Here is a 13,592-nt window from a genome sequence, read left to right on the forward strand (position 1 = left end):
GTCAGGGCAGCAGTAGTTTGTCCTCGAGCTGCATGAGCTCGGACTGCTGGAGATATCTGCGAAGAGGAGGAGCTGTCAAAGTTTGAGTTTCCCAGAGAAGGAATGGTATTTTTCTTAACGAGAAAAAACTAAACATTTTAAGTTTTGAAGAGGAATATCGCGTGTCCTTGGCATGGAATGACACCTCCTCATCGGGAGCTTCAAAAACACGATGGCAACGAGTTTTCCGAAGTGGATCAGTCTCACCTCTCTTCTCTGCTTGGGCTGCTGTGTTCTGTCGGAAAAGAAAGGTATGTCAGGGAAGCTAATACAACATGTACGTGGCTGGGTCGTAATGTTAAGCAGGCTTTCGGTTTCCTCTTTGCTCGTCCAGCATTTACATAAATCTCACAGAAATCACAGACTACTCAGAAAGCCCCAGAGAAACTTGATCCCGCGTGAGAGAAAAGTTTCTCACTGTTTCGACATTCAGCCTGTGAGCTGGTAAAGAGCTACAGGGAGGCTCCAATACAGTTTAGCGTTCAGTATTAATGCGAGATAGTTATTGATCATGAATACAGTCGCGTGTGTGTTGCGGAAAAGTTGTGATTGAATGGGCAATTAGAAAACTGCGCAAATACGCATCTCTGTCACATCCCGTGTGAAATAACGATGACCCCATTCTACGAACATTTACACTTTGATGATGATGATGCTGCTACGGGGGGTGGATTGTGCAATTTACTGGCGTACTTTATTTTCTAGTCCCTTAATGTGTCTTTTCCCCCCTTTTTATTTGGAACTTTTTGTGAGCAACGCAGAGTGAGAATGTTTGTCTGAAGTGCTCTATGTAGTGTTTGACCTAGTTGTAGGCAAAATTAGAATTAAAATGAGGACGATGCTGTCACCTTGAAGCACACACCAAAAAGCTCAGTATTTATTTCTAGTACACAAAACCTTACTGTGACATGACATTTTCTCATTTGAGATTTGCTTTTCCCTCTATTCCCTCTGCCCACATGTCTTTGTCTTTTGAGAATCCTCTAACATTTAAAAAAAAAACACACAACTGGTGCATGTTTCCAGTGTGCATCTGGTCCTCAAAGGAAATCAAAATGTGAAGACAGTCATTTTATCCTTTTATACTTACATCCACTTTGTACTTAATTTATCTTACCTGTATTATAGTGTATTACATTTTGATTTGCTTAGTACTTCTATTCCTGTGTGCACTAACATGATAGTGAGCAGCTGTAACAAAAGAGTTTCCCCTTGGGGGATCAATAAAGTATTTCTGATTCTGATTCTGACTTGCACAAATGAGATAAAAAGCAGACAGTCTGTAAAGTTTGGAGTGAGGCTGATGAAAGTATGAAAACAGCTGCTGAAGTAGCAGGTTTCTTGGTTTATCTTGCTCTGCATGTTTAAGTGCTTTCTTTTGGCCCTGAAGTAAAGGTCACAGAAGTCTTATTTTTTAAATGACATGGCGGTGTTTTGACTGTTACTTAAATGTTGAAATTTCAGTCTCTAAATGAAGACCTCACTTTAGGCCAAAGCGATATTTGACATAGATTTGATTAAGAAAAATAATAATAAAAAAAAACGCACAGGAAAGATCCTGCATCTCAGTGGTTAAATTAAATGTTAGTGTAAGATTAAGAACTATAATATTTCAATATATTCCACATGAAGTTCGAGTGACAAAGGCCAGATGTCAGGAGAGAAAGTGACCAGAAGTATCACTTTACTCCCTAATGACTTTAACTTCCTATTCTCGTAAATCATCATTGTCCACACTCAATGTCGTGTTGTTCCTCCTTATAAGCAGATAAGCACAGTGTGCTCAGTGCCAGCAGCGCACATGCAAGTTGCATCTTTCCTGTCTGCTCCAACAAGTAACAACCAGTGCTGGTTTTCAGAGAACCATAACAAATCAAGAGTGTTTGTGAGCCAAAAAGACAGAGTCCCTAAATATTTCTGGGCTTCTAAACAAACTAGACAGCACACATTTCACGCAGCAGCAAGTCTCCCACAGTAAATAAAGATTTTAGAATTTTATTAAGACCAGAGAAGATTAGAAATGAGCAGCTGTAATGATAGTTATGCTATGCAGTACAATTTGGTTTAATTACTGTTAATTTTTTGCAACTGATCCAATTTCCATTTCCAGGCAAATGCGAAATCCGCCATATGGTCTGACAGTTTTAGTTGCTGTTGTTGTTGTTGGTGTTTTTTGTTTTTGGCCAGAGGCTAAGACAGATGTTTCTATGTGGCACACCGTGTTTCCGTAGCACACAGTGTCCAATAATTGTCAAACTTGATTTGAACAAGATGTCAAGCTCCAAATATGTTTCTATGGAATCAAAACTCCAAACTGAAAAAGTCAAATAACAAATTCTTGGGTATAAGGGTTGTTTTACATCATGATAAACACAGACGATTTTTGTTATTGATTAAAGAAGAAGTAGCTGTAAGGTGCCACAGTGTGTTCCTGGGGTTGTGCCATCCAGTTTGCAGTTGGCTTATCTATTAACTCAAAATAAAATCCTTAATAACTACATGTTGACTACTTGTAATACTTTTTGAAGCAAGCCATACAACATGCTGCTGAGAAAGTGTATGTTCCAAGGCTGTATTTGTAGTTATTAGCATTGCTGCAAATGTCAATGGGATTTTGAATGAGGTTTTCTCACTTCTGGAACATAATCCAGAAGTTCGTGTTTCACCATTGGATGTTTATGTTACTGGTGGGCTGATCATGTTTTTAGTGAGATTTGGATCAGTATATTTCCCAAATAGATATTAGACAACTTTTATTTAGAAAATAAGAGGTTATTTTCCTGTCTGGCAGAATAATAAAGGATTACTGAAGCTGACTGAACCTGCCTGTGTCTGTCAGCTGCAAGTCCACCAAAATTAAGAAACATAAATGATAAAATATTATAAAAATTATAAATATGAAATTATAAATAAATAAAGATTTCTTTCTTTCTTAAAATTTAAAGTAATTTAAATTGTACAGTACATGAGGTACTGAAATATATCATTGCTTTCCACTGAAAACCACGTATCTTCAAAATGTCAAAACAAAAAGCAGTCTTGATCTAAGCTTAGTGACAATGCATTTCTGAGATAATCCAAAGGCATTTGAAAGGGTTTTATAAGCCTTAAGAAGAAGGATAATTTTCTCAGCCCACAAAGGAGCATGTAATCCTTCGACTTATTTTAAAATCACCAAACTGGGAGCTCCATGGTTTTCAGGGATGGACGACTGTTCAATCTAAATTAGTCTGTTTGACCTGAAAGTGTTTGTGTTGCTAGGAAGCAAGTTAAACAATCTGGTCAACTGTTTACACCAAGAAGTGGCAAAAGATTTTCAAGTTGAGAAATACTTGAAACTGATGGAAATCATGGGTGAAAAATAAACACTTTGTGCATATCGTTTTGTGTTTGGGTTTTCTCTTGGGACATCCTGAAAAATCATTGAGCTCATTGTCACAGTAACAGCCCTCATTTATCACTGATACCTTTACAAAACTATTTGTGGCTTGAAATGTGTACACACATTAACACACGCTAATTCATCACTTTTCAATTGACAGCATGCTTAACCCCTCCCCCGAACAGCAATTGTCCAATTGTAGCTTAGCAACTGTAACTAGGCAAGGCAGACCTGTAAAGATTTCTCCACATGTTGAAACAGTGTGCATGGGGCTGTGGTAAGAGTGATTTAAGAGTTTGGAGGGTGGTGTCGACGAGCAAAAGTGTAAGGAATTAATTAAACAATGTGTTTATTTGCTCTAACGTAAGGCAAAGGAGCAGATTATTAACTAACGACATTGGTTTGTGGGGTTACTGGTTGCAAAAAAGCCCCATTTCATGATAGCAAATCCAATGTGTAGTATTTCCCTGCTGTGTGAAAGCTCTGTCCTGCTCTTTATTGGATTTAGGTACATTTACACTCCAGCAACCATAGCCATCATTACCAGAGATAGCTGTCAAACACATCGCTTTGTCCTTATCCTAAAAGCTTTTTCTCTTGTAACGTTAAAAGTGAAAACTTGGTTGAAAATATGAACAAAACAAGTGTGTAACGTAAGCAGCCAAACAGGGTTATGTTATGTTAACGAAATAACTGTCTGAAATTACATTTTTCCGTATCATACTTATAATATTTGGACTAACTAGCTCTATACTGCAATACAAGAACAATGCTGCCTCTTTCTTTGCATATTTATGACCCCTTTCACAACATTATCATTTTAAGCAAGCCAGCTAGAAACATTAAAATGTCAGCAGAGATGGTGTTTTAAACCAACTCATGGAGCTAATGTTAGCTTAACTAGCTACAGCTACCGAATAAAATATGCTACCAACAGTTCATTTCAGTCAGAAAATCAACATCTGCCGGTCAGAAATGAGAAACCTGCTTTAGTCTACCTCTGCCTGAAATCAAGGACTCATTGTTTAAAAAGATTATTAATAATTTTGAGTGGCTAATCTGACGCCGTTAACGCTGTAAACTGCAAGGTGTAACTAAGGGGGATAGGGCGTAGTAAACAGGCAATTTGTTCATAAATTGCCTTTTTTGCAGTAACTTATAACAGTTGATAAAATATCAAAAACAGCTGTACCCAATGATATCAAATATGGTTTTTGCCAATCAAAGATAAATGCCCAAAGGTAATGAATGATAATCGTACTTGGGAAATAAACAGATTCTTGACCAGGGGGTCATTTAGCCTACCCCTAGTTGCAATCCTGTTATGGGGGAGATGTTAAGGCCTCGTGGAAATTAATTTGCGATTTTATAAAGCACCTGGCAGCAGGCAGCCTCTCCCACAGGAGGCCCACCTGCCAGTCCACTGCTCAGCGACAGCCTGCCAGGGTGTGATGGCTTCTGTGGGAGTCAGACAGGACTTGCTGAATAATAGAAAAGCTCCTCGTCCCGCTCGCTTGCATGCTCAGTTTATTAACTGTCATCATCTGTGGGGAAGTTGTAAATAATGCCCACAGCTTCACCCAGCAGCCAACCACAAGTAGTAACTGTGATGATTTATTTCCCAGATCAAATGCTAAATGGTCTGGGAATCAACTGGACCACTTCTCTTTTTGACTGCAGTTGTACAGTAGAGGTGATGATTACATTTTTTATTGTATGCTAAAATATTTCTAAAGTCTTCTACCTTTCAATGTTGACTGTTGCTTTTCCAAGCTGCCAAAGTACAGATACGAGGTGAACCTGACTGAGAGCCCCTCTAACTGGGCTATGAGTTAACCTGTGAAAGATCAAACTAATCTCAGGGGCATGTCGACGGCTTAATCCTTAATCCCTAATGCGAGGCTCCCCGGCTCGCTTTGGGCACAGGATAACCCGCTTATATCAATATGCTTTTTCAGAGTTAATAGGTTATTCAAGTTCTTGACAGAATGAGATTGGAAGATAATATATATGTAGGTAAAGTCCAGCTCCATCATTTCTGCATTTAAATGTGCTTGCACACCTGCAAACGTTGAGCTGAATCATGACAAAATTTCACTCCTGCAGTGCATTTCAGCATCCTGAGTAAGTGCTTTTCCTTCTGTGTTGTGTTGGGATCTAACAAGCGAGCCTCCCTCATCAGTCATCAGTTTTTTTCCCATCACTTTCAGAAAACCATGCCTTTTCTTTTCATTAAAGCCCACTCTCTGGGATTAGATGGATGTCGGTAGTGAAATATAGGTTATGATCCTGTGTAATCCTAGAATCTCTAGTTCGCGTTTTAGGGTCCAGAGTGGCCCTGGTGCTACTACTGCTGCTGCTGTGTCTTGCTGATCCTCTGACGACCTTCCCAGACTTCCATCTGCTGCAGCCATTGTTGGAAATATGGCTTTTTGGTTTGGGCCGTGGGAGCTGGAGGATAATTTCTTTTCTCTCCTAGCTTTGATAAACTGCACCATGTCTGAGTGGTAGAGAGAGTTTTAAAGAGCTGCTGGTGAGGTGTAGGATTTTGGTTTCACTCTAGGACAATAGTGCCTCTGTAGAGGGCAGGTTATCTGGCAGCACTGATACTTTTGTAGAGCAACCGAGATCTGTGCCGTGCAGCGGATGCACCAGAGGCTAGACGTGTATGTCATCGAGAGGGAACACAGAAGTGAAGCAGCTTTTGTTCTTCTTTTTACTTTTAACCGTAAAGACACATCTGAATACAGTAAATCTATTGTGTAGCCCTAAAAACTAAGTAGTATTACAGTTCTCTAACCATTAATTATGTGTCTGGTTCCACTGCTTTCTGTCTAAACAAACAAATGACAAACAATACAATCTTATGTATTGCTTTCATGTCTGACATTAATATTTAATAAGTTAAGAAATGTTGCTACATCTCTGATTTTAATTATTGCAAGCTCTTCTTTTGGCCTGTCATTCAAAGTAAACCAGTGTTTATTGTCTTGTAACTGCAGCTACTAAAATCCATTCTGTAGTGTGTATACATCCACTGACAACCCAGCATGGAATAAGTGAGTGAATGTGGTTACTCATTGAACTGATTTGCGTCCTTTGTTTGTACATGGTAACGAAGTGATCCGTTGCATTTATGGCCTTTCCATGATCCACTGGTTGTGCATGGAGTCTTCAGTGGAAAGAGACCCAGGAATTCAGGTTGGAAAAAAGGCCTTCTGCTATCTTCCCATCTCATCAGGTGCAGTGTCGTGTTAAAAGGGAAAAGAGGCCACAGCTCCAATTGAGTTAGACATACATAGACAGGCTTACTATCTCCTACAGGATATCTAACTGAGGGGGTGTTGAGGAGTGGTCATAATTTTGTGTGATTTCATTCTTTTGCCTTTTTGAGTAATGTTTTAAGCCCCTGTTTGATGAAAAAAAAATGGTTGGTAGGTATATCTTTTCCAGTGTACTGTGTACGCCCTTTACATTTATGCCAGTTGCAGCAACTGAAACATTTCTTACCAATTAATTTCTGAATGAATTTTATGTTTTTCGTGTGTTTGACAAAGCAGTTTTTGAATGTGTCTTGTCATGCTGGAACTGCTGAAACAGTAAGTCAGCTCTGGTAGTGAAGGTAAAGATGGAAAGTGGGCACCGAACATGTTTCCATCCTGGAGGCTTTCAGCCTGGATGAAAACTGTTGCTCTAAACCGCTCAAGAGAATTTTGCAGCTCAGTTCAGTTCAGAAGTACAGTGAACAGGTAGATTCTGAGCCCTTTTTTTCCTTACAGATAAAAAGGTTGGTGTGTTTGTATTCAGTACTGAGCTCTATGGATCTTCGTGTCACAATGCAAATGTAGGCAATGTCAATGAGATGGACAGGGGTAGGGCACGGATTAAAGGAAGAATTGCAGCAAGGGGAGAAAAACAGGAAAGTTGAGGATACACAAACAAACATCAGAAGGATGGGGTGAGATCTTTGACTTTGGTATTCGTGCCCTTGCTTAATCGGTCATCAAAGCGGCCTCGATCTGTTCTTTCTAGTTGCTGTTGCTTCACTTTGGCATCTACCTTTTTAGATGAAAGTCTCTCACCATTATCCCGAAGGCCTCCTGTAGGTGTGGCATCTTCTCTAATGACCTAAGGGGTCATTCTGAGGAGCAATGTTTCAAACAGTGCTAACCCTAAAGAGGAATCCCCTACAGGGCAGGGAACAATAGCTTTACAAACAAATCTCCATCTCAGAATATTTCAGAAGAAAGCACTGGTTGAAGGGTGGTGGCTGATCTCTGAAACCTGCTTCCCTGAGAGCTTTTAGCTTCTTCCTGTGTGGTCCATTGGCCTAGTAAACTAAATGGTGTGTTTTAGTTGCTGTGACTCACTGTTAGTGGTTTGGACCTTGTTGCACATTATGGTTAATTTATCCAATTTTTAAAAAATAATTCCTGCATGTGGCAAAAGCTATCGGGACGGAGATCCAGGATGTTTAATTTGTAATCCCCTTTGCAGTTTGTGTGTGTGTGTGTGGGGGGGGCTTCCTGCTTCACATCCTGATTATAAGGATGTTGGAGCTCTTGAACAGCTTTAACCTGAAGGATTAGGTTATTTTCCATTAGTATGCATTGCATTGGCTCTGGGCTAATATATTGCTTAAGGATTTAGCTTTTTCCACATTCACACCTGTAAACAATGGAAAATGTGTTACATTGACCTAAAAATTGTTCAGCTTGACTTGACTTGAATTTACTGCAACTGACTACTTCACGCAGGGTGAAGGTGAATATGTTAACATCAAAAACTATATCTAGTTCGTTTATAGACTACATAATTATTTATGCCTTCTCCTGATCAGGCTTGTCTGGTAATTTTCATCGCTTGACTACCTATGAAAAAACGTGTTTTCTTTGCCAATGTGATTAAGGCATTACATGCTTCATTGCAAGGGCGTGGTAGAATGTCAATCAAAGACATGCAGTATGTAAGTTTCCAGTATTTATTGAAAATGTAGTAGTGGCGAGTAATAACTAGTCAAATAGAAACAGAAGGGGCTTTGCCTTGTTTGGTCTTTGTGGTCATCCTCTGCAAGAAAAATACTAAAAGCTTTGATGATATTATAACCTTTTATCTTGCTTTCAGTGCCACTTGAATGCCAGCACCAGAGAAAAATGGCTTATTAACTTGCTGAATTGGTTAGTACTGTAGGTGAATAGGAAAATAGGAAACTTGCTTTACAGAAAAGACTTTTTCACAAGCAAGGTAAACATCTACAGGCATGCAGAATCACATATTAACTGATACCTGTATTGCCTCCAGGTTTCTTCTAGTTTAGACCCCCTGTCATATCTTTGAAAGGGCCTGGTATTGACAAGTTGCAGAGTGCAAAGCTTGAATTCTCAACTTACAGTGTGCCTTTTGTGGTAAGCTTCCCTAGGCTTCTTAACAGGAGTGTCTCCTACAGAAAATGTTAATAAGGCTGAAAATTTGCCAATATACATAGTGGGTGGGTGGCGGGGATCCAGATAAGATAATGAGAGAACACGCTTGACTGAGAAACATACACAAAGACAAAGAAAAGTGCATGAAACAGATTAATTCAAACCCAGCCCCTGCGGCTCATGTGTTAAGCAAACTTGAATGACCCTCATCCCTGCAGAAACCCTAAGTCTTTGGACAAAAGGTTCTTTATTCAGGACTTTGTTGTCTTCTTTGACACAGGCTTATTTATCTTCCTTGACCTTAACTTGCCATATAGACATGACTTTTCAGCCCTGTGTCAACAGTGAGGAAAAAGGCATCCCTGTTGGCTAAAAGTTATGAAGGCTGCTAGGGTAAGATAATCCATTTTTGGAGCTTTATGTTGTATCAAGGCATCTAATCCTACATACAACTATCAGTAGAGAAAAATAGCTTATGCCTTGAAATGGTAGTCTGCAGTCATGCTAGGGCACTTAGGTCCAGCAGTTCTTTGAGCTAAATGCTAATGTCAACATGCTGAAATGCTCTCAGTGGCAGTGCTAACATGCTGAATGTCAACCTCATGGTGACACTAGAGAAAAATCCAGGGAATGACCAAAGTCATTAGGACTGACCCTCTGGGAACCATGAATGTCTGTACAAAATTCTGTTACAATCCAACCAGTAGATGTTGAAATATTTAAGTGAAAACTTTGACCTGCTGGTGGTGCTACAATAAATTCTCAGAGATCACCAATGTCATTAGGACTAATCTTCCTGGCACCATGGATATCTGCACCAAATTTTATAGCAATCTAGCCAATAGTTGTTGAGGTATTTCAGTCTGGACCAAAGTGGTCCACCAACCAACAAACCGACCGACATTTTTATCCCTAGAGTCATGCCACTAGTGTGGCTAAAAAAGTATTTTATAGATGCTTGATCAGGTATATTTTGAAGGTTTTAAAGGTTTGTCTCCAAAACTACAAGAACTCAGCAACTAAAGGGACACCAACGAGTAATCTCCTCCTAGACCAGTGAAGTATAATTCTGGCTAGCAAATAACAGACGTCCCTCCTCATGACATACCTCTGTCTGAATTACGACAACAATGATGATAGCGCTGCTGGCAATGTACTGTGGTGGGGAGTGTTAGAGGAGGAAAAGAAGATGTCAGCCCTTCTCTCGCCATGCATCCAGCATTTTACAAGCCAACATCACCTCTCAGGGATTTCATCAGCATCGTAAAACGTATTTCATCACAGCCATTTATAGATGAGATGACAGCATTGTTCATAATATTGTAGCGGTGGCAAGGCTCGGCTACAGAGTTGATCTGTGATTTGTTTAACTCCCAGTGCACTAAAACATAATGTGCTCTAAACACAACAAGCCTTCTGTAGTACCTTTTCTAATTGCCTAGTAAGTTTCAACAACACCAATGCTGCGTTGAGCTCAGAATTAATTTCCTGGTGGGACTTTGAGCGGAACATCTTCATTACCACATGTTTTCATAATTGAAGCCAGAGGCCTGTAAAAAAAAAAGAAGGAATACTGTTTGCTTCACTTGAAATGTTTCCCTCCATAAAAAGGTGGAACTGACCCTCTTATTGCAACACTGCCCACTAAACCATTAGTGAAGGCCATATATTATAAATATATTCCCACGCACTGCCTCATATTACAGCCGACACTTAAATCACTGATGATCAAATGATCAATATCTACTACTCTCCTTTCATTTTCATAACAAACCACTTCAGCTTGATAGCTATGCAGCTAGGTTGAGAATGGGTTCCCTGGTAGAAATACCCTGGAGTGCATAGTTGGACTAGTGCCAGGCAGTAAGGATTAGCCCTCTGGACCTGCAGTATATCTACTACATCAACAACCTCTTCCTGAGCTGATTAGAAGGCAGTCTGAGATTTTTTAATATGAATCCCCTTGTTTAGTTTTTATCCGAGTATTATTTCAATGATCAGGCACCCAGAAGATTTCCAAGAGATTAAAAATACTGAAAATCTAATTGGGTTTTGGGGTCACCCACTGAACTTGATTTCTTTTAACAGTCAAGCAAGAGGTATTTGAAATATACATGTTAGACTGGCAGGGGAAATTGCCTTTTCCATTTCTTATTGTTATTCAGGATTGGTAAGGCAACAGATACTTTTTATGCACTTGTGTCATATTTTTCCAAGAAATAGTGATCAGAACTGTCGAAGATGTATCCTGGGTTATAAATGCTTGGCACCTGTTGGTCCATTGAAAAACATCTGAAATGGGATCAGGATGTGGAGCTAGAAACATAATTTCATCTGTTGAGCTGTTTGTAACTGACAAGGAGACAAAGATTGTGTGATATGATCGAAAGCTCAACATGTTTGTAATGGTTGCACATGTGTAAAATAAACCAAAATGGCTCACCCCAATATTAAGGTTATTATCAAAATATATAAAAGTTGCATATATTTTCTGTCTACAATTCAACTGGTAATGAGAGGAAGAAAGCCAGTTTCTCTTGGATAACTATTATGTTGGAAAGGTTTTATATCCTGGCTTATACACTACAGTGATTGTCCACTCTCTGGAGTAGTCATGAGAGTTTGTAGTGTGTGTTTCATACACAGTGATTCTGACCCAGGGTCCTTGTGTTCAGCAGTGTAGCTGATAGCGAGGGCTAGCCTGCCAAGTCTGATGCCTTTGATGACTGATGCAAAGCAGCCAGGCCTTGTGGTTGATGCAAAAGCCCCTCTGTGTCTCTGTAGTGAGGGGGCGGCCTTGAAACAACCGCCCTCCTCAGTCATAATCATCTTAAACAAGCTAACGCATTGTTTTGCAGCTTTGTTACCCATGTGTGATGTGCTTTTTTTGTCAGGAACAGGATAACGCCCCGCATGTTAACAATGGATGAAATCTGAGCCGTGGGCTTGTGGGAGAGGTGTTTGATGAAACACTAGCACCATTTTCTGCCAGTCGTTTCTGTTCACACTACTTTAGTAGAGATAGAATTGTTTTGAAAATACTCTGAAGATTAGAACCAAGCACTCTGGGGCCCCAAGTACTTGGCAATGGCACCCCATTACATTTCAGACATTTCAGTTTGATGCGTCATCAGGAAGACGTAGCTAAATTCTTCCGATCTTTCCTGTGCAAATTAAATTGGTCATACTTTTGGTGAGTACAACGCAACATGTAACAAAATACCCTTTCACAGTGTTGAAAATTATAAGAGCTCCTCGGCTGTACAAACTAATTCCCCAAGCTCCATTTGTCCATGACTCTTGCCCTCGGCAAGTGTGGATGAGGAAGAAACTGCTCATCAGTGGATTTAAGGGCCTGCTGATTTGTAAAGCAGAGGTTGAAATGGTGAGTAAGGGCTGAGCAACAGAGTAAAGCTTACTAATGCAAACCCCATGCTTTTGTAGAATATTCCTTTTATGGGGTCTCTCTCTGTGAAGACTCCAGCGGGGCAGAGTTTCTAGAGAAATGACTAAGGCAGCAACAGAGTTGTTGGCAGGCAACGCTGCGAAACAGCGGTTAGACCTACACAGAAATGAGCCTGTCAGCATTCAGGCTAAAAATAAGAAGCCCTTAAGCCGAAAGACTGTCTCAAAGAGTGTCTGGCTCCTTTGTTTAGATGAAGTGAGGAGTCCAGTGAGTGAGAGTTATCAGTCCTCTCTGTTGATGTGCTCTAACCTGGGCCTGCTGCTCTGTACTGGGAATGCTTAAACCAACAGGGGATTCCCAAGTCACAGCTGCTTTCTCCTTCTGGAATGATGTGTGAAATGTGTGGGTTTCTTCGCTTGTGGTTGTTGTTTTTCTTTCTCTGCCTCTCTTCCTCAGCTCTTCTTTTCCAGGCATTGCTCAGTGACGGTTGGTGTGTGTGTGTGTGGGGGCATTGAGGAGTGAGTTAGCAGCAGTACGCTTGCCGTCCCCTCCCTCTCCAGTCTTCCTCTCGTACTTCCTGTGGGATTGAAGAGGAGTATGGTTTTAACAGGGAAGGAGAAAGATTTTAAAAAAAGAGGGAGGGGGGGGGGTTGTCTTGGCTAGAATGGGCTTCAATAGAAGAATGTCTGGACATTAAAGAGGAAGTGGGTTAAATGTTGGAACGTTTCTGGAGAATGGTGGTTGCATTATTGGAATTTAAATGGGGCTGGGGCTAATGGAGGTTGTGTGAGTTCTGGGTAACAGGAGTGGGATTGTTTGGTGCCTTTGTGGAGGACTAATGGACTTTCCAACAGGGCATGTGGGAGAATTGTCTGACTAATGATATGTATGGCTTAATTATTTGGGCCATCATGTTGGGCCCATTGTATATTGGTCACAGCTGGAGAGTAATAGGAGTGCAGCTGCGTTTAACTAACTCCAATAAATCAACTTGGTGCCCAGTAATTTCTGCCTTTTTCAATGCATCTTCTATCATTTATGGATTATTTGTCTCTTCTGTCATGGATATTGCTATTGGGTAATGAATGCATCATTAATTGAGAGTGCAGTATGTTGATTATTCACACCAGTAGCTCAAATGATAACCAGCATGAATGCAATGAAGGATCCTCTTGTAAGTCAGTAACTACATTATAAATGAATATTTTTCTAAATTACAAAAAAACAGACACATTTTCTCACTTCTCTCTAGTGGTATGTAGCCATGCAAACAGTTTTGGGTTGATTTGCCCACCTACACGTATTGGATTATGTTTGTGGTGCTCACAGCTTTGAAAAAACC

At 40.2% G+C, this 13,592-nt stretch overlaps 1 protein-coding gene across 2 annotated transcripts in view; it reads left to right on the forward strand.

Moving 5' to 3' along the window:
- Positions 1 to 13,592, forward strand: part of egfra (epidermal growth factor receptor a (erythroblastic leukemia viral (v-erb-b) oncogene homolog, avian)) — a 39,222-nt gene continuing 25,630 nt past the window's right edge. Inside the window, exon 1 of one of the 2 annotated variants that reach the window (XM_044218224.1) lies at positions 1 to 290. In XM_044218224.1, coding sequence (XP_044074159.1) covers positions 212 to 290 — 79 coding nt within the window. In that variant the 5' untranslated portion in view covers positions 1 to 211. The remainder of the gene's footprint in view (positions 291 to 13,592) is intronic. The other variant, XM_044218225.1, reaches the window with a different exon arrangement.

Source organism: Siniperca chuatsi, linkage group LG13, assembly GCF_020085105.1.
Source record: "Siniperca chuatsi isolate FFG_IHB_CAS linkage group LG13, ASM2008510v1, whole genome shotgun sequence".
Taxonomy (NCBI): Eukaryota; Metazoa; Chordata; class Actinopteri; order Centrarchiformes; family Sinipercidae; genus Siniperca; species Siniperca chuatsi.